Here is a 24,832-nt window from a genome sequence, read left to right on the forward strand (position 1 = left end):
TTACATAAAAAAACAGTTGCGCACTAGATTCCAAGCTCGGGGATTATACCAATGTTCTGTCACCGATGCTTTAGGGAAGTGTGATATCAATATAACGATGCTTTAGGGAAGTGTGATCAATATAACGATGCTTTAGGGAAGTGTGATATCAATATAAGAGATCTGGGAGATGACTCGATTGGTTACCAATGGAAAGCAAATTTTCAGTATCAAAGTTACAGTTATAATTCATTTGACTTTAAAGATAAATATATAAACATAAATATTTAAACTTCTCCACTAAAACTTTTATTTACTTTTTATTCATTTTCTGCCTAGTTTTTATTTGTTGTTTCTTTTTTTAATTTTGCGCAAAGCTACACGAGAACTATCTGTGCAAGCTGTCCCTAATTTTGCAGTGTAAGACTAGAGGGAAGGCAGCTAGTTATTACGACCCACCGCCAACTCTTGGGCTACTCTTTTACCAACGAATAGTGGGGTTGATCGCCACATTATAACGTTGAAAGGGCAAGTATGTTTGTTACGACGGGGATTCGAACCCACGATCCTCGGATTACGAGACGAACGCCTTAATCTGGCCATGCTGGGCCTACCTGAACACGAACAAGAGCAGTCTTTACCCTGATCACGCGTACTTGAGAACTAATTCCTGGACACAGTAATTCCACCAAGCAAGGAAGTGACAGACCTCGTCACAACCTAGAGACCTAATACGAGGTCTGTTCAAAAAATACGCGGACTGACGTCATAAAACAAAATGTACTTTATTTAGAAGTTACAGGTCTGGGACCCCTTCAAAGTACTCTCCTCCCCAACGCACACACTTATCCCAACGGTGTTTCCACTTGTTGAAACAGTCCTGGTACGCTTCTTTTGTAATGTCCTCCAGCTCCTTCGTCGCATTTGCCTTAATCTCGGGAATCGTCTCAAATCTTCTTCCTGTCAAGGGTCTTTTGAATTTGGGGAACAAGAAAAAATCGCAAGGAGCAAGGTCAGGTGAGTAGGGGGGTGGGGAAGAACAGTGATCGAGTGTTTGGCCAAAAACTCACGAGTTCTGAGGGCTGAATTTCGCAGCAACACGGTGCATCTTCAATTTTTCGGTCAAAATCTCGTAACAAGATCTAACTGATATCCCATACACTTCAGCAAGCTCCCTGACAGTCAGACGTCGATTTGCCCGCACCAGGGTGTTGATTTGGTCGACGTGTGGATCGTCAGTTGACATGGAAGGACGTCCAGGACGCTCATCATCTTCAATGGACTGTCGACCATCCTTAAAACGTTCATGCCATTTGAAACATGCCGTACGCTTCATAGCAACATCACCGTAAGCCATGTTAAGCATAGCAAAAGTTTCAGTCGCAGATTTTCCAAGTTTAACACAAAATTTCACAGCAAGTCGTTGCTCCTTCAGGTCATTCATTCTGAAATCCGCCAAATGAAAAAATCGCACTTCACTTAAAACCGCGTAGCTAATACACAAATGAAGATATCTGCAATCGGGAAATGGCGTCGTAATCAGCTTATCTATGCAAACCTAGCGACACCAAGCGGATTCCCCTGGAACCAACTGGAGCCGCGCAATTCAAACAGTCCGCGTATTTTTTGAACAGCTCTCGTATGAATGTATGAATGTCGAAATGAACCTCAATATGAAAATAATTTAGAAAAACTGTTCAACAAGATAAAAAACAAACTGTGATTGTTACACATCTGTAACATACGAGTTAGAATGTAAGCACTTAACGTTATGTATCGGTTTGTTGGTTGGCGTTTTATAGCGAAAAGCAACTAGGCTTTCTGCTCAACTTTATGTATCAGTTAAGATGTTACATTTGGCGTTCAGGAGTAGATACGTTATTTTCGAAATGTTGTTTACCGGTTAGATTTCCTACCTTTCTTCACAAGGCTAATATAAGTTGAGCATAAGTTAAAAAACGACATATGAAATGCTGTCCGGAAGAACGTCAAATGTTTTGGAATATTATTATAATCGTGAAATATTCACAAAATATTAAATATCATTATGGTCGACACTTCAATAAGGATTTATTTATTTGAAAATTATTTTATAAAATATCATTAGTTTACTTTACGAATCCTACGTGTTCCACTTGATATATCAGGGGTATTATTAGTTATGTTACAAGCTACAAGTATTAAGCCTAAACTAAGACTAGCTTCAAATTGAGCTATCAAGACTAAGGGTTGAGAATAATGAAAACATAATTTTATTAATATCCATAAACTACAACTTAATTTATAGTGAACAGGAAAACATAAAATGTAGCACATAAATCGCTAGGCTTAGGCTAATTTTATTTCATGTGATATTTGTCACATGATATGTTTTTGTACAAGTGGAGTTCATGCGGTTTACGTCATAGTCACGTGGTAGGAAAAATCTTTACTTGTTTTGGCAGGTTGACCTGATGCTAGTTGTTCATTAAGCCATGTGCAACGAAGTCTTGTCCAACGTTTAATTGACAGATGACAAGAAAGAATATTGTGGATAAGTGATGTCCTTTGAGGTTAAGTGATGCCTTTTCATACAAGTTAAAATTTATGACTTTCTTCAGTAAAAATTTGTTTGTTTCAATGTTTTGAAAATAACTCTGGTTATGTGATCAGCTCTTGATAGATCAAAGACAAAATCTGACGCGACATTATGTAGGTTTAGCAATAAGAAGGAAGCTAAACCTCGAAGTAGAAATCTTAATTCATCTTGGGATGTATAAATATTTCGGCACTGGTTAGTTTTGTAGTAGAACTCCGGATTTCGTAGCTGGCAAATCGTATTCGAATCTTAGTCAAACCACAAACTTTTCTCACTTTAACTCTGAGTGCGTTATAAAAATGGTGGTCAAACACTTAGCATGCGCGGTTGATGAAAACAAACAAACCATACGCGGACGTCGGCATCCAAAACAATGTTTAAGAAGACCAGAGGCACAGAAGTCCATCAGACCTTCCATGGAAGGACATGATAATTATGTTGTCAATTTGAATTGCTGTGTATCTAATTTTTTCTTCAACCACCTTTCTCAAGAAAGTGGCAGATAATTTCGAAATGTAACTGGAAGCTTGTAAGCTTTTAGGTGGCGAACCTTTGTTAATTTTAAAGTCTTGTTTATTTTACTAAATATACTATGTTTCATTGCAATAGATTTAGAAGCCAGGAGGTTCTCTTTCATAGCCAAAATATTCGCTTTGCGGTAATGGAATTGGATATTGAATGTGTTAGAATTTAGTTTTCCTACTCCACAACAAATATTGAAAGTTCTCCTTTTGGAAATCTTGTATTCTTCGGCTTTAAATCGTTTGAAAATCTTTTTGTGTGGACAACTCTATTCGTAAAGGCGTTTTTAGAGTCTTCCAATCGTAAGCCTACCAGTGGCAATGCAGTACTGTGGAATGGTCGGGAATTCATATGAATCAAATAAACATGTCGCATGTGGAGTTGCGACTCACATCTGAGGCGATACGTCACTGCATCAGCAGACTTAAAGTTCAAACAAAGTGCGAGTAATATTTCAGTCTGGATGATATGTAAGTATTATTTGAAACAGCATCAATATTTTTAGTTTTCAATATAATACCGTTGTTATCCCTGAAAGTAGGTTCAGCTAACACTGTAATACGATGTGAGCCCCGTACAGCGGTATGTCTCCGGATTTACAACGCTAAAATCAGGGGTTTGATTCCCGTCGGTGGGCTGAGCAGATAGCCCTATGTGGCTTTGCTGTAAGAAAAACACACAAACACACACAATACGATGTGTTCTCCTAAAATATAGCGTTAGTTCTCCTTCCTCTACATTTTCTCCTGAACATAACACCTTTTCTCATTCTCTTATAGTGATTTCTTGATAATAGCATGACCTCTCATCAGAATATAATATGCTTCCCTGTTAAAGAGACTGAATGTGTCCCAGTGGTTAGCGAACCGAGTTGCCAATCAAATGTTCTTAAGTTCGAGCCGCGATATGCCATAGAGCACGCTTTTAACTCACTATTGTGAAGGCATTACAATTGTGACATTCCACCTTATTATTCGGTTAAGGGAATCACATAGGCATAGACTATTGTTGACTGGTTAGCCTTCCTTTACTTAGCATTTCGGCCCAGCACGGCCAGGTGAGTTAAGGCGTTCGACTCGCCATCTTAGGGTCGTGGATTCGAATCCCCGTCGCACCAAAGATCCTCGCTCTTTCAGCAGTGGGGGCGTTGTAATTAGACGGTCAATTCAATCCCACTATTCATTGGTAAAAGAGTAACGGTGAGTGGTGATGACTAGCTGCCTTCCCTCTAGTCTTACACTGCTAAATTAGGGACGGCTAGCGCAGATAGCCTTCGAGTAGCTTTTCTCGAAATTCAAAAACAAACAAAACAAACTTAGTATTTCTAACTTGGGGATGATTACACATCTATGTCTGAGACTTAAGAGCTTCTGATGTGACCCTTTATCCCACGTACCACAGAAAGTGTTACTTAGGTAGAAAAGAAAACTATCCTTCCCTAAAAAAAAAGTCGTTACTTCTCAATACCAGAAGTGTGATAATATAGCCACTCTTCCTTCAGGACAGTATTAGCTGTCATTATCATTCAGAAAAATAACGCTAGTTTTCGTTGTGGTATATCGGTTTTCTAAGAAGAATGGTGGTGCCTCTCACTGTAACGCAGCGCACTTTTACTATAAAAGTATTTGTTCCCATCAAATAATTTGTAATCCCTTGTACTTTGGCCAGGGTTAACTGACAGCTTTTGTTTGAAAATTCAAATTACCATCTCTGTAAGTTTTCTTCGATCAACAATGATAATAAAAATAGCAAGATAATGTTAGCGCGTAGAAATAGTTTTGATTTAATAGTAAGAAGACGTTGCAAATACTAGAAATCTTCAGTGTTCGATTTCCACTTTAATTTACTATTGCGTGGAATGTCATGGCTTTGCGAAAGTTGTCACACCTTGTGACAAGCTGAATAAACTGGCATTAAACACACTTTGATTAACCTCGCTGGTATCAAAGTGGTTTTCTCTCTCCTGATGTTGGGTCATCAATCTTAAGAAACTCACAAAGAAACCTAATAAGAAAATAGTTTCTATGTAATTTTGAATTGTGACTTACTTACCTTGTTTTCGTTAGAGTGCATCATATTCATAGACTATAAATCTGGTATGAAGCAAGATTGCTACTTAATACACCTTAATATTTGAATATATGATAATACCTGAAACTTGAGCCCATTGGAGAATCGAAGAAACTTCATTTCCAAACATTGATTCACAGTTTTTGTGCTTAGTTCTCGCAGAAACACCGAGCATTTGGAAGTTTGTTTTTACGCCACAGAGGAATGCTGTGGCTGTGGAGGCGGAATCAGGAACTTGTTTATCTATGCTATAAGTCTATAGAAAGAAAAACAACATAATGGGAAATTTAAACTCCGAAAAACTACCATCACCACCTAGCTACCGCGCAAAGTAATGTAGAACAAGATAAATCCTGATAAACAAACTTTGGAACGTTTTAGACAATAACAACAATTTTGTTTTATATGAAATTAAGAGCATAATTAGAAACTTGGTTTTGGAGACGATTAGTGCTTCTAGCCATATCAATGGTTATAATTTTGGAGACAATTAATATTGTGATCTAGCACAATGGTTGCAGTTTGGAGACAATTGACACTGTTATCTAGAACAACGATTTCAGTTTGTAGACAGTTGATATTGTTATCTAGAACAATGAGTACAGTTCTGAAGACAATTAGTGCTGTTATCTAGAACAATGGTTTCAGTTTTGGAGACAATTATTGTTGTTATCTAGAACAATAGCTACAGTTTGGAGACAATTAGTGTCGTTATCTAGAACAATAGTTACAGTTTGGGAGATAATTGACGCTGTTATCTAGAACAATGGTTACAGTTTGGAGACAATTAGTGCTGTTATCTAGTATAATGGTTACAGTTTTGGAGACAATTAGTGTTGTTATCTAAACAATGGTTACAGTTCGGAGACAAATAGTGCGGTTATCGAGAAAAAATAGCGACAGTTTTGGCAATAATGAAAACGGTTAGTTTGAACAAACAAAATCTTATTTTTGGTTCCATTAGCTGTATCGGAAATACACCAGTTTTTTTTCGGTTTCATTTATAGTATCTATAAAAATCAGAACAATATCATTGGTGCCATTATTTGTGCAGGGTAGCAAACAAAACCTTATCTTTGGTTCTATAAACTATAACTGAGAGCAACAATTTTATTTTGGGTTCCATAAACTCTAAAAAAACAACTTTATATTTGATTACATTTGTTGTACCGAAAACTAACAAAACTGTTTTTGTTTACTACAGATTTATCGGAAGCAAAACAAAATTCAGTTTTGGTTCTATTGGCTGCATCAGAAACAAAGTAATGTGTTTGGTTTTATTATTGTTGTAACAGAAATATACCAAACTTTGATCTCATTCTTTGCGCTGAAATAAATCAACAATTTATTATTTCTACAAGATAGTGTTTAAAGTTCTTTGGAAAAAAAATCGTCTGTGTTTGTAACAGAAACGTTTTAAATAAGTATAATGTAAAAACATGGTATTATAACATAACATGAGGTATGTTTATATAAATATTGTTATAAACCCCTAATACCAAGATATCTAACATACCTGTACGTCCACAAAAGGTACATTTTGTATCCTGCTCATATGTTTAGTGTTCACGAAAATTTTACGGAGGGTAGACGATTCGTTTAGACTATTTTAAAAACCGAATGCTGTAAAAGCACATTTAATTACATAATGTGTCCTTGTTGCTGATCAGAAACTTAATAATATCCGACGTTCTGTTAAGTTAAAAAATATAGTTTTAAAAACACAAGCACAAGTGCAAAGAATAATATAAAAACTTATATTAACAGTCTAAACTTACTCCAATCTAAATTTGTTTTATTTCTAAACTTGAATGGTTGATTTTGTTAAATTTTATAATATTGTATGCATTAAGCATAAGTAGTTTCTTTGAACGTACCTTTGACAGGGCAACATGAGGAAACTTTTCAAACGATAAAGACGATTCCTCTCCATGGCGTCCTTCCTTTTGACCTTTGTATACTCTCGATGCCATAACGTTGGCTATACCCATTCCATCGCCGAGAAATAAAATAACATTTTTAGCAACATTTACATTGGGCTGCACGTTCAAAGCGTCTTTTAGTTCTTTTTGACCAAGTAAGTTCCAATAGTTTGGGTTGGCATCTGGAATATAACAAAGGGAAAACACCAATTAAAATTCAATATTTAGATATACGTGGAGTTTCAAGAAGACAGAAGCGAAACACCAATTAAAAGTTATAGTCTTCAGGTTTACGTAAAGTTCCATCATTGGAAACGAGGAACACCAATTAAAACTTAGTATTTAGATACACTTGGAGCTCCAAAAAGAAATACATTTTACTGTATTTAACTCGAAGAACTGATTCAGTATTTCAATCAAGGTTTTTTTTGTAACCATCTAGACAATGGATTTTCAGATGTAGGTGCGTTATGAAAGTAACAGTGAATGTCATTCAACTTCAACAGCCGTACTGAGCCCTGTTGACGGTAGATGTTCCTATCAGTATGGCTTTTCTCATGTCAATAATTCAAAATTAGGAAGGATATTCCTGAAATCTAGGCCGTTTAGTCTAGATTTGTGTAAGGTGTAATTTACGTTAACATATTTAATTCTTGACAATACATTTATCAAGAAAGAGCCTTATGAAGATGATCTTGCATTTTTGTGGGTTTTCAATGTTTTTATTTTATAACACAAATAAGTAAAATAACATATGATGATACAGAGATAAATATTCATTGAGCTATGGGTTTAAAAATGTTCATATAATTAACACCTTCATTGCACTGTATGAAAGTTAATTTGGTCTGTACACTATAAAAAAATTTATATCTTGAACACAGTCTACAAATAAACATTGGGTACTATTCTCGGAAACGATAGATGTTAGAAAACAAAATGATCGTTCATAACACTATGTAACACAAATTTTGTTCCTGGATAGTATGTGTTATTTCTTAATTGCTTATGTTGTAAAAGTATAGAAAATGGTCATTATTTCCTTCAAACTTTGCTTTTGTGACCTGAATAATGAAGTTTTAAAAACTAATCTATTTTCTATCCAAAAACGGGCACGTTTGCACATTTTCATTTACAAAGGTCTGAATAAAACAACAATCAAGATTTACATGTATTTGTACTAAAGTTATACAAAAATGAACAAAAATGTTTAGAAGTGAATAGTTTTTCGACATTTGCGATTGTAATGTAAATCACTTTCACGTATCAGCCCCCAAATATAGTCTCCCATCATGTTTTTTTATACTCTCCTTGGGAGCGGCGTTCAAAGCCCAGTACATCTTGGTGGAAGCATTCGCCTTGCTCCTCTGAGTATGCTCCCATGTTCTCCTTGAATTTATTAAGATGAGCGTCAAGGATACGGACTTTCAGGGACATCCTGCAGCCCATTTTGCCGTAGTTCTTCACCTGAGCCTCAACCAGTTCCAAAAAAGTTTCGGCCTTGTCATTGCCCAAGAAGCCCCGAACCACTGCAACAAATCTGCCCGAAGCTTTTTTTTTTCCTACTGATCTTCTTGTGGAATTCTGTGCACTCCAGGATCTTCTTTATTTGTGGTCCAATGAAGACACCAGCTTTGACCTTTGCCTCATACAGCTTAGAGAAGAAGTCTGGAAGGTAACTAAGGGCCGTAGACTCCTTATCAAGAGCTGTGACAAATTGTTTCATAAGACCCAATTTTATGTGCAATGGTGGGAACAACACCTTTTGAAGGTCCACTAGTGGCTCGCACTTGACATTGTGCCTCCCCACAGAAAACTCGGTCTGTTGTGGCTAGTGCTTCCTATTGTAATGCGCTGTGGTGTCCCTGCTGTCCCAAAGTCAAAGATAACAGGGAAACTTGGTAAAGTCTCCTTGGAATAAAGACTCATCAGGAATACCACCATTTTGAAGTCTCTGATAACCTCCCAGCCATACTCATCATACCTCAAGGCTTCTAGTAAGGTCTTGACGCTGTTGTATTCCTCTTTGATGTGCACCGAATGATCCAGGGTAAGAGACGGATACTTATTCCCGTTATGGAGCAGCACATCTTTGAGGCTTCTGAATGAGCTATCAATGAAAAGGCGCCACTCGTTCGGGTTACAGGCAATTCCAATTGCCTCGCACAGACCGGATACATTGTGGAAGAAGCAGAATCCATCTTGACGAGTGAAGAAGCTTGAAAAATGTCGGTGACGCTTCCTCTGACTTACAACTTACACACTTTCACCTAACAAATCCCACTCCTTGAGCCTAGATGTCAAAATCTCGACATCGACTTTGTTAGACCTGGAATGTTCTGGAAAATGGGTAAATTTGAAAATTTCGTTACCTACGTCAGGAATGCAAAATTTGAAGAGAAAATAGGTATTTTACATTTACTTCAGGCACAAGCAATTGGAAAATATCACTTTCTGCCCAGGAACAAAAAGGTAAAAAATTTTGTTACATGGTGTAACTCACATCGTGGCTCGCTTACAAATGTGATTATTCATTTATACATTCAAAATAAATGTGTTGAAAGAAGAAATTAAATAACTGTATATTCTAAATCTTTGAAGGGCTCAGTAAGGTTTTTATAATAGCTTAACATAATTTTCAAAGTCAACAACCCTCTCGAGGTGGATATCTGTATGTGATAAGATTCTGTCTTGCCCGTTTATCTTCTCTGGGATTTAAATATTCATCCACGTGTTTGCCTTGTGTAACGACCAGTGAAGGGGAAGAAAGAATTATTGAAACTGAGTGGTGTCTTGGGCACTACAAAACACCGCTTTGGTCTTGCATTCTTGTAGAAGGGTAACATTGGGATAGAACCTCAGTGTCAGTTGGCTGGACCTTTTGAGATAGGATCAACTAAATTCCAACAGGCGTTGTGGACATAGTGTCTGATGCTGGTATATGAGTATATTTCTCACGAATTCCTCGCATTGCTCCAATGTGATTTTAATATTCTAGTGCACCCCATTGTAGGACTTCATGGTAAATGGGAATAAGTATTGAATCATTATTCTTTTATTATGGATCCCCTATCCAGCGATCTTCAACTCATCTTTATTCTGTACCTCTAGGACAAATATTTCCCTATTTGATTCAGAAAGACTTAGAGGGGTTTACTGTCTCTCTGAAGTCAGTCAAGAAGCTATATTCTAGGGACATTTTGGTGGAAACATCTACACCAACATACAGTGAACTTTTCCAGAATTCAAATGCCATGAAAGATATATCCAAGAAGATTACTATCCACGCTACTTCGTTTGTTGAGAAAGATTCAAAAATATCATTGAGCCAATGATCCTCGCTGGTTTCTCCTGCTAAGAGCAACGTATATATACTTGTAACGATGGAATTATTCTGTACACAAATGTTCTCATTTTGATGTTTACATATTCACCTCTACTTACCTCTGACAAGCCAGGTTATCTTGATTGTAAGATATGGCCATATATTCTTAATCTCCTCCGGTGTTTTGAGCGTCCGTGTTTCAGTTAAATGAAGGTACCTTGTTGTTTCATGAGGTGTGCTCGTTGTAATGGCAAAGGCCATGATACCTACGAATTGCAACTGAACCCTCACTGCATTAATTGTAATGGTTTCCATCCCTCTTGTTTTCTCTTGTCCTAAATAGGCAGAGGAAAAAGAGATACAGCACTTGAAAACTGTCAGTAACATTTAGTATCCGAGGCTTTCAAGTTATTTTTCTCTGCTACATCTGAAACATATGCTGCTGCACTACACTTCACTGCTACAGTGGGTATGCAAATGGATTTTTCATATCTCCACCAGAGTCCATGCATAAAAGAGTTGACAAGTTAATGCCTACTCCTGTCTTACATGCCTCCACTGTTGCTTTCTATGAGAGCACAAATCCATCTTTTTCAACCCAGACTTCTGGTGATTGCTCGGGTCCGTATTCTTGAGTCTTAAGATGCAAAATGGTTATTAATTTACGTCCACAGCTACTGAAATCTTCCTCAAGTGATGAAGCTCTGCTCACTTTGACTTAGAGCAGAATCCATGGAGATCGACAGACATTCTTATAGTAAAGAAAAACAGCGTGTAGATAAACAGAGGATTCTCTACCTTTCATTACAATTTAAATTTTATGAAGATTTTGGTTGGTTCATATCATCATGCGTGCCTTTCCTTAGAGTAAACTTTCTTACAACCTGCTGATATTGTCACCTTTTAGCAATTTTCTTGAAATCAGAATGATATGTTGTGTGATGAACGAGTTCATGGTGGGGTGGCACTGCTGTTCAACCAGCATGTGCCCCACAATACCCTCTTGAAAGCTGTAACTATCCACATCTTATTGGACCATACCATCACTGTTTGTTCTCTTTACCCGTCTTATAATCAGTCATATCTTGATGCATTTATGAAACGGTTTCCACCTATCTTTTTCATCTTGGAAGATTTTTATGAACACAATTTTTTCTCTGGGGTGGTGCTGATACTGATGAGAAGGGGTTATTTTGTGGCGTGTATACTCTTAATTCACAACCTGTCTCTTTTCAGTACTGGTTCTTTTATATATTTTCACGCTTCTAGTCAATATTATACTCCATTTCATCTATCTATCTGTTCCTCTTCACTTTACTCTTGAAAAGTTGACAGTAATCTAGGGGACAGTAATAATTTTCCTATAATTTTGAAGGAGATTGACCAAGGTTGATGCACTCAACCCAAGTGCTACAGTGGATGTTGGCTGGCCCAACTAGTTCTCTTTCACCTCTTTCTCAGAACTCGATCTTCCTCTCATTAGTCTACTATATATTAAAGACTGAATACAGGCAGTAACTGATTTCATTTTTTCAAGCAGCTGTTCCTTCTATACCTAAAACTAAAAACTCGACACGTTTCCTATAGTATCCTCGTCTATGGTGGTCTCTAGCCTGCCAGCATGAACGGGAAGCTAAAAAAATGGGCCTGAAATACCATTTAGAAATATTTCATTCTTTCAAACCACGTTGATTTCCAATGAGACCAGCGTGTTGATAAACAGAAGGATTCTCTACCTTTCATTACAATTTAAATGACACGAAGACGCCAAAGCCAAAAAGAAACTTGAATTAAGTTCACAACTAACATCTCTTTCACCACCAGTTCCAAAGTCATACAGGATAAGATTTGGAAGATGAATGAAAGGTTTGCTTCCTATCCCCTTTTCGTCTTGAATTCCAATAGTCAGGCAGTTGCTGATGTATAGAGCATCTCTGATATTCTTGGTAAGAACTTCTCTCATCTTTCCTACACTTCTGCTTTATTCTCTGCTTTCCTGGCCATCGTGAGGCTTCAAAATAGTTTTAACATAACTACTCAATTCTCTGTTAAAGGATCATATATTTGGTCCTTTTTATCATTAACATCAGAGAGACAGGATTAGATTGTTTAATGTTTTGATGACACTGCGATATTTAGCAAAGATGACTATGTCGGAAGAAAAACCATTAAAACTGATTCACGCTGATTTTAATAAATAAAGCGACGGTCAATTGTTAAATAAATATTGGTACACATTATTAAATTTTATAGTTTTAGGTTATCCAATTTACACAACTAAAGCAATATATGTGCATAAATAGTAATCACACATTGACATATTTAAGAAACATAAAATTAATGGAAGTTGCAGTTGTACAAAATGTAAAATAATTAAAAAAATAAATATTAAAGTATGACTTTAGCTCATTCTTTTAGATGAAAATAATACATTAACTATTTATGTAAAAAAAACAGCTATTAAGATCTGGTGCTATAGTTTTGTTTGAAATTAATGAACATCAATCAGGCAGACATTCAGCCATGGTTTGCTACTGAACGTACAGGTTTCAACGTGGAGATGAAAGTCTTGAAAACCACGAAGGCGCTCGACTCGTAATTTGAGGGCCATGGTTTCGAACCTCCGTCACACCAAACTATGATCCCTCTTTCAGCTGTGGGAGCGTTATAATGCGACGGTTAATCCCATTATTTGTTGGTAAAAGAGTAGCCCAAGAGTGGGCGGTGGGTGATGGTAACTAGCTGTTTTCTATCTAGTCTTATGCTACGTTAGGGAAGGCTAGCGCAGATAGCTCTCGTGTAGCTTTTCGCAAAATTAAAAAAAAAAAGAAACACAATCCATCATGTCGTCATAATATTAAGTTGTCCAGAACGATACCCGGCATGGCCAAGCGTGTTAAGGCGTGCGACTCGTAATCTGAGGGTCGCGGGTTCGCATCTCCTTCGCGCTAAACATGCTCGCCCTTTCAGCCGTGGGGCGTTATAATGTGACGGTCAATCCCACTATTCGTTGGTAAAAGAGTAGCCCAAGAGTTAGCGGTGGGTGGTGATGACTAACTGCCTTCCCTCTAGTCTTACACTGCTAGATTAGGAACGGCTAGCACAGATAGCCTCGAGTAGCTTTATGCAAATTTCAAAACAAACAAACAAACAAACAAAGTTGTCCAGAAATAAAAGTCGGAATTCTCACGATGACATTTAGAAGCTGAATATTGAGTATTTATTGTTGGTTGGTTGGTTTAATCCAACATTTGTCGCTTACAAGGTGTCTTAATTGTTTGCTGTTTCAACTCTACTCAGAGTAAGTTTCTCAACCACCAAGGCAGCATGGACAAGAAGGACTTTCGTCTGATTTTCCTCTACGAATTCAAACTTGATGAAAAGCTACCGAAACTATAAGAAACATCAACCAGACATTTGGCCGTGGATCTATTGCTGAACGTATAAGTTTTGACATGAAGATGAAAGTCTTGAAGATCACGAAGGTCGTGGAAGGAAGCCATCCTTAGATGAAAACACATTAAGGGAAGCAGTTGAAACAGACCCTCGTACACCAGTACGTGAGCTTGCAGAAAATTAGGCACAAACAAATCAAGCATTGCCAACCATCTGATTGCGATTAGAAAGACGAAAAAGTTGGATAAGTAGGTTCCGCATGAGCTGACTAAAGATCAACAAAACCGGCGTTATAAGACCTGTCAAAGATGACGCTCCAAAAATTGAACGAATTGGAAATCAAGGTTCTTCCTCATCCATCTTATTCTCCAGACCTCTCTTCTACAGATTTTAATTTTTTTCAACCACTTTGACAACTTTTTGAACAATAAACGCTTTAAAAGTCAGGCAGCTGCAGAAAAAGCTTTCAGGGGTTCATTGACCATAGAAACTCTGATTTCTACAGCAGGGGCATAAACAGCATCGTTACAAGTTGGCAAAAGTGTGTTGAAACAAACTGGTGCTTACTTTGATTAAAACATGTCTTACAACACTGGTTTATACTTTTCGAAACTTTGCAGTTCAAAAAAGACATTTATTTCTGGACAATCTAATGTATCAATGAAACTTAATTATTTATTATTATGAATCTTTAAATTAAAGGTAAAATTAGATCAGTTTTCCTGCATTAGACTATCTACTGTTTCCACCATTGGGGATCAAACCTCGGATCTCATCTTTGTAAGTCGGTTGAATTACCGCTGTTCCACTGGGGGATTTCATATTTGTTTTTTATTATCAATGTTGGAGGTAATATATTATTCAAAGCTCAGACCTTGAATATGGCCAATTTGTCTGTTTATTTCTTTAAAGAAAATTCTGGATAATAATATTGTATGTAAAGTTCAGTTGTCAAATATCATATTTTTCTATTACATAAATTACTAGTAACAATATCCTGTACAAATTTCAGATGTTTGTTTTGTCTCTTAGCTTAAAATATGATATCAGTTTTTTATTACATATTGCTTACGAATTTCAGATATTAAACGCATCCAGTTTGTTACTTATTCCCGCTTTCTTGCGTAGGTTTACATGTTGGTATGAGATATTTATTTTTTAGTTATAAAATGTACCAGAACTTCGTTTGGAAGAATAACTTATTCATAGACATGAAATGATAAATGTTGTTCTTTATTTCAACTGTATTTAATGCACAAATAGATAACACGAGCACTGAGTGCAAAGTTCAAATGTCAAATACATCCACTTCTAGCTAAGTCGTCAACATAGACGTGTGAAGGATTTGATAGTATACATTTGTTCTAATATCGATGTTTGCTTCAGTTAAATATATATTTAGAAATGCGTGTAACTTATATAGTTAAATGTGTATTGCGAAATTCCCGCCCACTCACTAATATACCAGTATTGTTGCTATAGGTGAAATATCTAAATCTAAGTTTGAGTGTGAAGTTCACTAATATGTAATGTACCCATGTGCGCTAAAGATGCTCTATAATTAGTATTTAGTTTGATAATAAAGTTTATTATTCTACAAGATATACATATATATTTGGTGCATCATGTGCACTTTATAGTTGATATTAAGATTGATATACAAATGGTCACTAAGGATGCTCGTATAGTTAATATTAGGGTTGACATAAACACGGTTACTAAGAGTAATGTTTACTTAGTATTAAGTTTGAATGTCAGTTTTATGTATCTATATGATATATACACATGTACACTACGGATTTTCATGCAGCTAGTATTTAATTTCAAAAACTCTCTAATCATATCTATCTATTTTCGTTGTACACATTATCAACACACGTGTTATTAACACAAACTTCCTATTGAGGTTATGAAGAAATTTACCAAAACATTCTTCTAAGATACCTTGTACATCTCGAGTGCACGCATATCCTTCAGGTAAACACCTGATATTTTAAGGTCATCAACACCTAACTTAACAAAGACATACACGTGTTTTGGAGTTCATCTGACTACCTTATTTATTCCTGGTCGCTGGTACTTGTACATTATAAACACTGATATATATATTGGACACTTTGGTTAAGGAACTCCTTATACCAAATGAACAAAACACTCCCAATGACAGATTAGATTGTGTTAATAAAATATAAAAACAAATTCTAAGTATGCACTGTTAAAGAGACTCCTCTGGGTGGTAAAAAAACATGTTGTTCCTATTTTGTAATACCCCCCTAAGACAGAAAACAAGTCTTTACTTTCTTGTTTATTTATAAAGAAAAACAAAATACTTGATGTAACCAATATATTTTTTCTTCGAGGGAAAATACGCGTTAGAAACGTTGGAAGATAACATTAATTGAAAAGATGGCTGATTCACTTCTGTCACGTGCCATTTTTAAAACTCAGTGAATTGTTTTTTTATACAGAAAAACAATCCTCTTCTAGCTATAAAAAAGAGCAATAACCATGGACGAGTAAGCTAAGCTAACTTCCTTCATTGATATAGGTAAGTCTGTTACAAAGTGCTTGAGTTACAGAAACGTCCTCTGTGAAATACTTTTGATGATATATGACTGTTATAGAAATACCCACTAAAGAAAGTTTGGTTTTCCATTGTTTAACATAACCTTTACATATTTACAGATAAATAATTTTTTTAAAACATACTCAATTGTTTACCCATTAAACGAAAGTGAATATTATTTAGTTAGAGAGGAATTTCCAAAAATTACGTCTGAGTTTTTTTATTCTTCCACAATAATTTCATATTATTTGTGTTAGTGTATTTGTACTAATGCATTTAAACGTTAGAGGTTATGATATGTATATATAATCAGATGAAACGCATGTGAAATATATCAAACTTGTATCAAAAAGTTAATTTAAATATATGGTGCCTTTCTCTATAATTAGTATGAGATGACTTGTTTCAACTAACATTTCAACAACTAGAAGTAATATTTACGAGGCTAAAAGACTGTTTCACCACTTGTACCAAACACGAGGAATTCTGACACGAATGTTTCACCATGTGTACCAAACACAAGAGTTTGTTTGTTTTGTTTTTGAATTTCGCGCAAAGCTACACGAGGGCTACCTGTGCTAGCCGTTCCTAATTTAGTAGTGTAAGAAGACTAGAGGGAAGGCAACTAGTCATCACCACCCATTGCCAACTCTTGGGCTACTCTTTTACCAACGAATAGTGGAATTGACCGTAACATTACAACGTCCCCACGGCTGAAAGGGCGAGCATGTTTGGTGCGACGGTGATTCGAACCCGCACAAGAGATTCTGACAATGTTTCACTATTGTACTAAACACAAGGGATTCTCATAAGACTGTTATACTATGTACACCAATCACAAAATATTCTGACAAGATTGTTTCACCATGTGTACGAAACACAAGAGATCCTGGAAAATGTAATACTGGTTCTACTTGTTCTAGTTTTAAGTTTTCTTATGTTTTAATTAAGGTCAATATGATAACAAAACATGTGCAGACAATACATTCATATGAAACGTATTAGGCCTAAAAGCTTTCTCATTTTTCACAGTTAAAACTCTGAAAGCTCAAAATGATACAATGATTGATATACATAGAACAGTCTTGTACTGGGTTTATTTGTGTTTGTTGTTGTTGTTGTTTAGTGTGTGAATATGAAAACTGTTTCGTTTGATGTTTCACAAACTGAAAACCCATGTCGACTTCGTGATTTTGTTATCAAAAGTATATTACACGGAAACAAAGAAAGGTTATGCACACCTGTTACTTAGGCTAACTCACGTAGAATAAAAACATGCAGCAAAAAACAAGCCATTTTATTACTCCAAGACGCTGTTATTGTTATTTCTTGTATTGCTCCATGGTTTTATATATATACTTGTGGTTAAGTCGCAGTAAGGTATCTTAAGATGTAATCATATTTTTTAGCGTACATTAATACACTAATTTCAAAATTCTTTGCTACAAATTGGCAAATCAACTTTTATCCTTATAAAGAAGACAATTACAAACTCACGAGGCGGAAAGTGTAGGCGAATGTTCTTTGTTGTTTATATGGTTCTATTATTCGATATCAGATGAAAATAACGTATCTGAAACTTCACTTACCAAAAAAAACACGAAAGTCAGGTTCATCTTGAAGGGGAATAACGAAATTCGTGGAAATTGTTAAAAGGTAGTTACGTAATAAATAAAAGGTAATCTGATGGGTATTTTCCGACCAATACGAACATACCTGGGGTTTGAAATACTGAACATAATTACGGAGAGTCTAAAGACGAATTTCACGTTTTTGTCAATCCTTAATGTTGTATTTGGTGGAAATAACAAAAATTAAAATAAAATTCTTAGCACTGCTCGTTGGCTGTGTCACCTCTTATGGGGGGAGTGAATATTTGTAGTGGATGTATTGCTCAAGTATAGAAAGGAAAGTAAAACCTATGGATTGCATGTATTATCCCAGTATTTAAGGGGTGGGGTAAAAGTAAAATCTGTGTATTGTGTGTTTTGGGGTGAGGGAATGAAATTTGTGGAATAATGTATTGCACAAAACAGTAACATTATTTTCAAATTTAAACTTTTTAAAGACATCTGTGGTAAGAAGGCTACAAACGAGCAGTTGCTGTTGTTATAAGCGCATAAAATATATTTTAATCATTCACAAAATAATCTAAAAGTAAAACCTGTAATCAACATTTCAGAGTAACAGGTATACCCGATAGAAGTAAAACCATGAAGAATTAATCAGGTTTATACATCCATAATTGTAATACATCCTATAAAAGTACAGACACAACTGTTTATACACCCATAATTGTAATACCTCCTATAAAAGTACAAACACAACTGTTAATACAGCCATAATTGTAATACCTCCCATAAAAGTAAAGACACAACTGTTCATACACCCATAATTGTAATACCTCCTATAAAAGTACAAACACAACCGTTTGTACATCCACAATTGTAATACTTCCCATAAAAGCAAAGACACAACTATTTTACACCCATAATTGTAGTACCTCCCATAAAAGTACAGACACAACTGTTCATACAGCCATAATTGTAATACCTCCTATAAAAGTACAAACACAACCGTTTGTACATCCACAATTGTAATACTTCCCATAAAAGTAAAGACACAACTGTTTTACACCCATAATTGTAGTACCTCCTATAAAATACAGACACAACCGTTTGTACATCCACAATTGTAATACCTCCCATAAAAGTACAGACACAACTGTTTATATGTGCATAATTGTAATACCTCCCATAAAAGTACAGACGCAATTATTTATACGTACATAATTGTAATACCTCCCATAAAAGTACATACACAACTGTTTATACACCCATAATTGTAATACCTCCTATAAAAGTACAGACACAACTGTTAATAGATTCATAATTGTAATACATCCCGTATATGTACAGACACAACTGTTTATATATACATAATTTTAATACCTTCCATAAAAGTACAGACACAAGTGTTATACATTCATAATTGTAATAACTCCCATAAAAGTACATACACAACTGTTCATATGTACATAATTATAATACCTCTCGTAAAAGTACAGATGCAATTGTTTATGTGTACATAATTGTAATACCTCCCATAAAAGTACAGACACAACTGTTTATATATACATAATTGTAATACCTCTATTTAAAGTACATACAACTGTATCAAACCTTGCTCCAACCTTTATCTCTTGAAGAGACCAGAGAATATATCGTGGGAGTTACCATAAAGTGATATAAATTAACCAGAAAGGTTGTATAAGAACCACGTTTGTATCACCCAAGTTAACTCTTTTTAACGATTGAAACAAATCGTAAGATTTTAAAAACTCATATGATTTTTAATCCCCTTGGGAGAATAAACTTGGGTAAGCATGAGAAAAGCTGAGGGTGCGCTATTCTCCCAACACTGGTCCTGAATAGTTTACCAGAAACATAAATTCGCTATAGAGAAACTGACCTAATATGATTTGTTTGTTTTTGAATTTCGCACAAAGCTACTCGAGGGCTATCTGTGCTAGCCGTCCCTAATTTTGCAGTGTAAGACTAGAGGGAAGGCATGTAGTCATCACCATCCACCCCCAACACTTTTACCAACAAATAGTGGGATTAACCGTAACATTATAACGCCCCCACGGCTGAAAGGGCGAGCATGTTTGGCGCGACGGGGATGCGAACCCGCGACCCTCGGATTACGAGTCGCACGCCTTAACGCGCTTGGCATATGTGATATTATGAAGTATTAACTGGCGTTAAGAGCACATACTACACCTATTTTAACTTGGGTGTTACCGAGAGGAATGTTTGATACTTTAATCAAATGTTATTGCACCTATACTTTCTATAGTGAGGTGTTATAATAACGTAGTAAAGTGTTCTAAACAAGGATGAAACGATATATTAAAATACTTCTAAACAGATGGCACGTGATATTTACCTCTTTCATTTCAATTTTAGTCTGTCAGTTAACATCCACGTTACTCGATAAGGGACACTCACTTCTTAACAGTACTTACCAATCATACTATGAACTTTTACGCTTTCGGTCGTATGCCCTTTCCCAGACTCCCAATGGATCTATGATAATTCTGACGGCTTATAGGGATTAAAATATCGTGGTGGGCACAGCACAGATAGCCCATTATGTACCTTTATGTTTAAAAAACAAACAATTTTTGGTTGTAGGAAGAAATAAGCTTCAGTTAGTTTTACAAACTCCAAACAAATTGCATATTTTATTATAGTTTTAAATAAACTTTACTGGACTTTTCTTAACTAGTAATAAATAAATAATTAAAATAAACAAAAAGAAGAAAAACATAGAATTAGGCCTTTTCCTTTTTTCTTTAAGATAAACGTTACTTTTAAACAATGTGTGTAATGTTTACTCACAAAACCACTATAGTTCAGCAAAAGGTGGCTAAACAATCTTCAGACCGAGCATCGTGTTCATGTTTTATTTAGGGTCATTTCTGAAGCATATATTTCTACTTTATAGGGAATTGTTAAAGCCTGCTATTATTGTATAAACAACAGTAACACAGAACTTTTACTGCATCATGGGTTAAAGTTCGTTATGATGAAGCAAATCGTTCGAGCATGTTATTGTTCTCCCAAGAAAAAACAAACAAATTAAAAACATCTGCTTGTTTTTTGAATTTCGCGCAAAGCTACTCGAGGGCTATCTGCACTAGTCGTTCCTAATTTACTAGTGTAAGACTAGAGGGAAAACAACTAGTCATCACCACCCACCGCCAACTCTTGAGCTACTCTTTTACCAACGAATAGTGAGATTGACCATCACATTATAACGCCCCCATGGGTGAAAGAGCGAGCATGTTTGGGGCGTCGAGAATTCGAACCCGAGACCCTCGGATTAGAGACGTGTGCCTTAACCGCCTGGCCATGCCGGGCCCGCTTTTGTGAAAGTAGAGTATATTTTCCTAAGCAAGACCAAACACAATAAACACATAACTATCGATTAAGAATAGTTATAAAATAACAGCCCATGTGTCCAGAATGGAACCGGCTCGACATGGGTTTATTGTTAGGACGCTCGATTCGCTTTCTGTTGATCGCGGGCTTCAATTCTCCTCGATGACTGTGCTCATTCTTGTAGCTTTGCGGGCGTTATACTGTGCCGGCCAGTCCCACTATTTGTTGGTAATGGGTAATGTTGGCTGGCTACCTTCTCTCTGGTCTATTACTGTTAAATTATGGACGACTAACGATGGTAGTCCTGGTATAAATTTGGGTAAAATTCAAGATAAACCAGAATGAATTTTTATTGACCCAATATTTCATTAGAAGTTATGGATAACCTACAAATTCGATGATCCAGTCGAAGTTAAATGGGACACTCGTCATTAGTTAAACAGAACATTGGAATGTTAAGACTATCTTAAAAATATGAAACCTTATTGAATTAATCTGTTGATATAAACTGAACCAACAATGGTAAACGGATAATAAATGTAAATCAACATGTGAGGTATCAATATAACACGATTTTAATATACGAGATTTTTATAAGCAAAAATCCCCATAAATAGAGGTTCTTTTAAACACACATTTAAAGCTCAGCTTACCTGATAAGTAAGTATAAGATTTTGGACTACATGATCACTGCTAGTGTAAGAGCGTTGTGTGTGTGTGGAGTTACATCTCACAGATGTAATATACACGTATGTAGGAGAAATGAGCCGCACACGAAGAATTATCTGAACACGCACGTTAAGATTCAAACCTTCAAAACTAACAGTAGTATTGAAATGTTACATAAACATGGGATAGCACTAGCAGATCACACCTAATCGCATAGAAATATTTTATGTAAATAACATATTTCCTTGCAGAATGATTAAAGATTCAATTTTAATCAAACTGGAAGTGAATGAAGGTTAGTTTCTAGTAAGTATAAGTTAACTGATATATTAACGTTTTAACAAAAGAAAAATTTGATGATATTTTTGTACTCTTTATAATGTAACGGTCAGTCCCACTATTCTTTGGTAAAAGAGTAGCCCACGAGTTGGCGGTGGGTGGTGATGACCAGCTGCTTTTCCTCTAGACTTACACTGCTAAATTAAGGACAGTTAGTGCAGATAGCCCTCGTGTAGCTTTGCGCAAAATTCGTAAACAAACAATCTTTAAATTTAAGTAATCTTGAAATTTCTGGCGTTGTTTTTGCTTTTTGAATAAAATCAAAATAAAATCAAAGTGCCATAATTGTATTTTTTATGTTGTTTGTTTGTGGTTAAGGACAAAGCTACGCAAAGGGCTATCTGTGCTCTGCCCACCACGGGTATCGAAATATGATTTCCAGTGTTGTAAGTCCATACCGCTGTGTCACTGGGAGTGTATCTCTTATAAACTAGAGGTTTAAATTCAGACGACATGACTATAACTGGTTTTATGATGAGAAAAATTAGTCTCAGGGTAGCTTTTAAATCGAACAAAATAATATACTTTTTTTTTTTTTTTCTGTTTAAAAACAAAATACTTTTTCAAGAAGTTTTTCGTAGTATACAAATACTAACGTCCATGTTGCACCCAAGTCTCTACTGGATCAACGACTCGAACCTTAGCTACCAGAATCAAGAAAAATGTGCATAACAGCCTTTTCAGTGACTCTGGAACATATAGCCATCTAAGTAATGGCAGTAGCAAAAAACCGAACAGTGAACACTTTAGAATAATAGACTCAGCGAAAGATGAATGGAAGCTAAAAAAGAAAGAAAAAGGAAGCAACTTCTAATTCATAACCTAAACTGAACAATCAACTAGCTACATCTCAAACTATGACCAACTAATATCCCCTGAGATGCGTGAAAAGTGAAAAACTTTATCCAAGAAACAAGTATCAATATAAGTTTTAATTTATCGGTTTTATTTATACGTGTACATATATCTGTGCGTGTGTATGATATTCTTTTTGTATCATCTTGGTGTATTTGTGTGTTTATTTGGTTTTATTTGTCTTTCACATTATGTACATTTCTCCAAAACAATATTTTTTAAACATATGTTTAAATACATGTTTTGATTTCATTATGCTATTCTTTTTCTATCTCTATGCCTGTCTATATATGATATGATGAAAATGAAGAGCAAAGAACAACTTCCACATCCATTAAATCAGTACATAGAGGATGAAAACTAAGTACATAGCGGCTGAACATCTTTATAGACTTAGCAAACAATAAAATTTTCAATTAATTTGTCGAACATTTCCGAATATTGCAGCATATTTCAATGAACCGTCAACATCATATAGAAATGCTCTTAAATGCATAAGATTGGTTTGGTTTGTTTTCAATTTCGCGCAAAGCTACACGAAGGCTATTTGCACTGGCCGTCCATAATTTTGCAGCTTAAAACTAAAGAAAAGAGGTGGCTCATCATCACCACTCACTGCCATCAAATAGTAGGATTGACGTCTCATTATAACGCCCCCACTGCTGGAAGGGCGAGCATGTTCGGTGAAGACGATTCAAGTGCCTTAACAACCGGGTCATGCAAGGTCAAAATAAAAGAATGGCGGTAAAATACACACAGTATAATAAGTTCAATAGAAAATATTGTCTACAAAAAAGATCGTTTGTTAATTCAGTACTGTTTATTATAATAAACAGTTTTCATTGTTTCATTTAGAATGCTGGGGCTAACGAAGAAGTAATCTTTTCAGAGAGCAAGTTAGAACGAAAGGGTTTATTTATCTTCTAACAACGGTTCGTGGTTTTTACCATTCAATGCAGGACAACTTTATAAATACGTTAAACTGTGAAACATTTGACTTACCGTCTATAACCGTAGCGGATCCTGTGAGAACAACAAAGAAAATAGGATATATCCTAAACATTGTGACAGCTGTGCAATACGGTAGATATATCAGAAGAAGAGTCTAACCGATTCGTTGTGGTTATAACTAAACAAGTCTGTCCTGAGCTACTTTCGGGCCGTTGCAGGTGAGTGAACGCACTATATTGTAGCTCCCTCTCTTATGACAACATGTCTCGAAACGTCACCTGCTAAACAGGTAATATTATAGAAGCTTCACGATTGGTCGAAGCAAGAAGACCTGTTAATAGTTACTATCACGTTTTGAAATAATACTGAAAGCTAGTTAGTTTCAGCCACTTCCCTTGTCTGAGAATATCTTTAAATTGGTAAAAACACAGCGCTAACTCTTACTGCGAAATCTCGAAGTTATCTATTCAACGTCTGCTAAAAATTCTATTTATAAATATCCAAAGTCTGACAAAAATAAAGTAGAAAAAAACATTTTAATAATAAATAAAATTTCCTTACTCATAGTAATAAAGCGCCTAGGTTAGAAATATTATAATTTAAAATTTACACTTCGTTACATTTCAAATGTTCAATTCCTCCAATGTTTTAATTTGGGGTGTTCGAAACTTTTTTCTAGAAGGAAAAAAAAAGGCAAATTAATCTAATAACAAA

At 35.6% G+C, this 24,832-nt stretch overlaps 1 protein-coding gene across 1 annotated transcript in view; it reads right to left on the bottom strand.

The window, feature by feature from the left end:
* Positions 1-24,379, bottom strand: part of LOC143230489 (alkaline phosphatase-like) — a 38,781-nt gene extending 14,402 nt beyond the window's left edge. Inside the window, exons 1-3 of the mRNA XM_076464165.1 lie at positions 24,170-24,379; positions 7,027-7,253; positions 5,231-5,405 (exon numbers count right to left, since the gene is read on the bottom strand). Of these exons, the coding sequence (XP_076320280.1) occupies positions 5,231-5,405; positions 7,027-7,253; positions 24,170-24,230 (463 nt within the window). The 5' untranslated portion in view covers positions 24,231-24,379. The remainder of the gene's footprint in view (positions 1-5,230; positions 5,406-7,026; positions 7,254-24,169) is intronic.
* Between the last annotated feature and the right edge of the window lie 453 nt (positions 24,380-24,832).

Source organism: Tachypleus tridentatus, chromosome 10 (assembly GCF_004210375.1).
Source record: "Tachypleus tridentatus isolate NWPU-2018 chromosome 10, ASM421037v1, whole genome shotgun sequence".
NCBI lineage: Eukaryota > Metazoa > Arthropoda > Merostomata > Xiphosura > Limulidae > Tachypleus > Tachypleus tridentatus.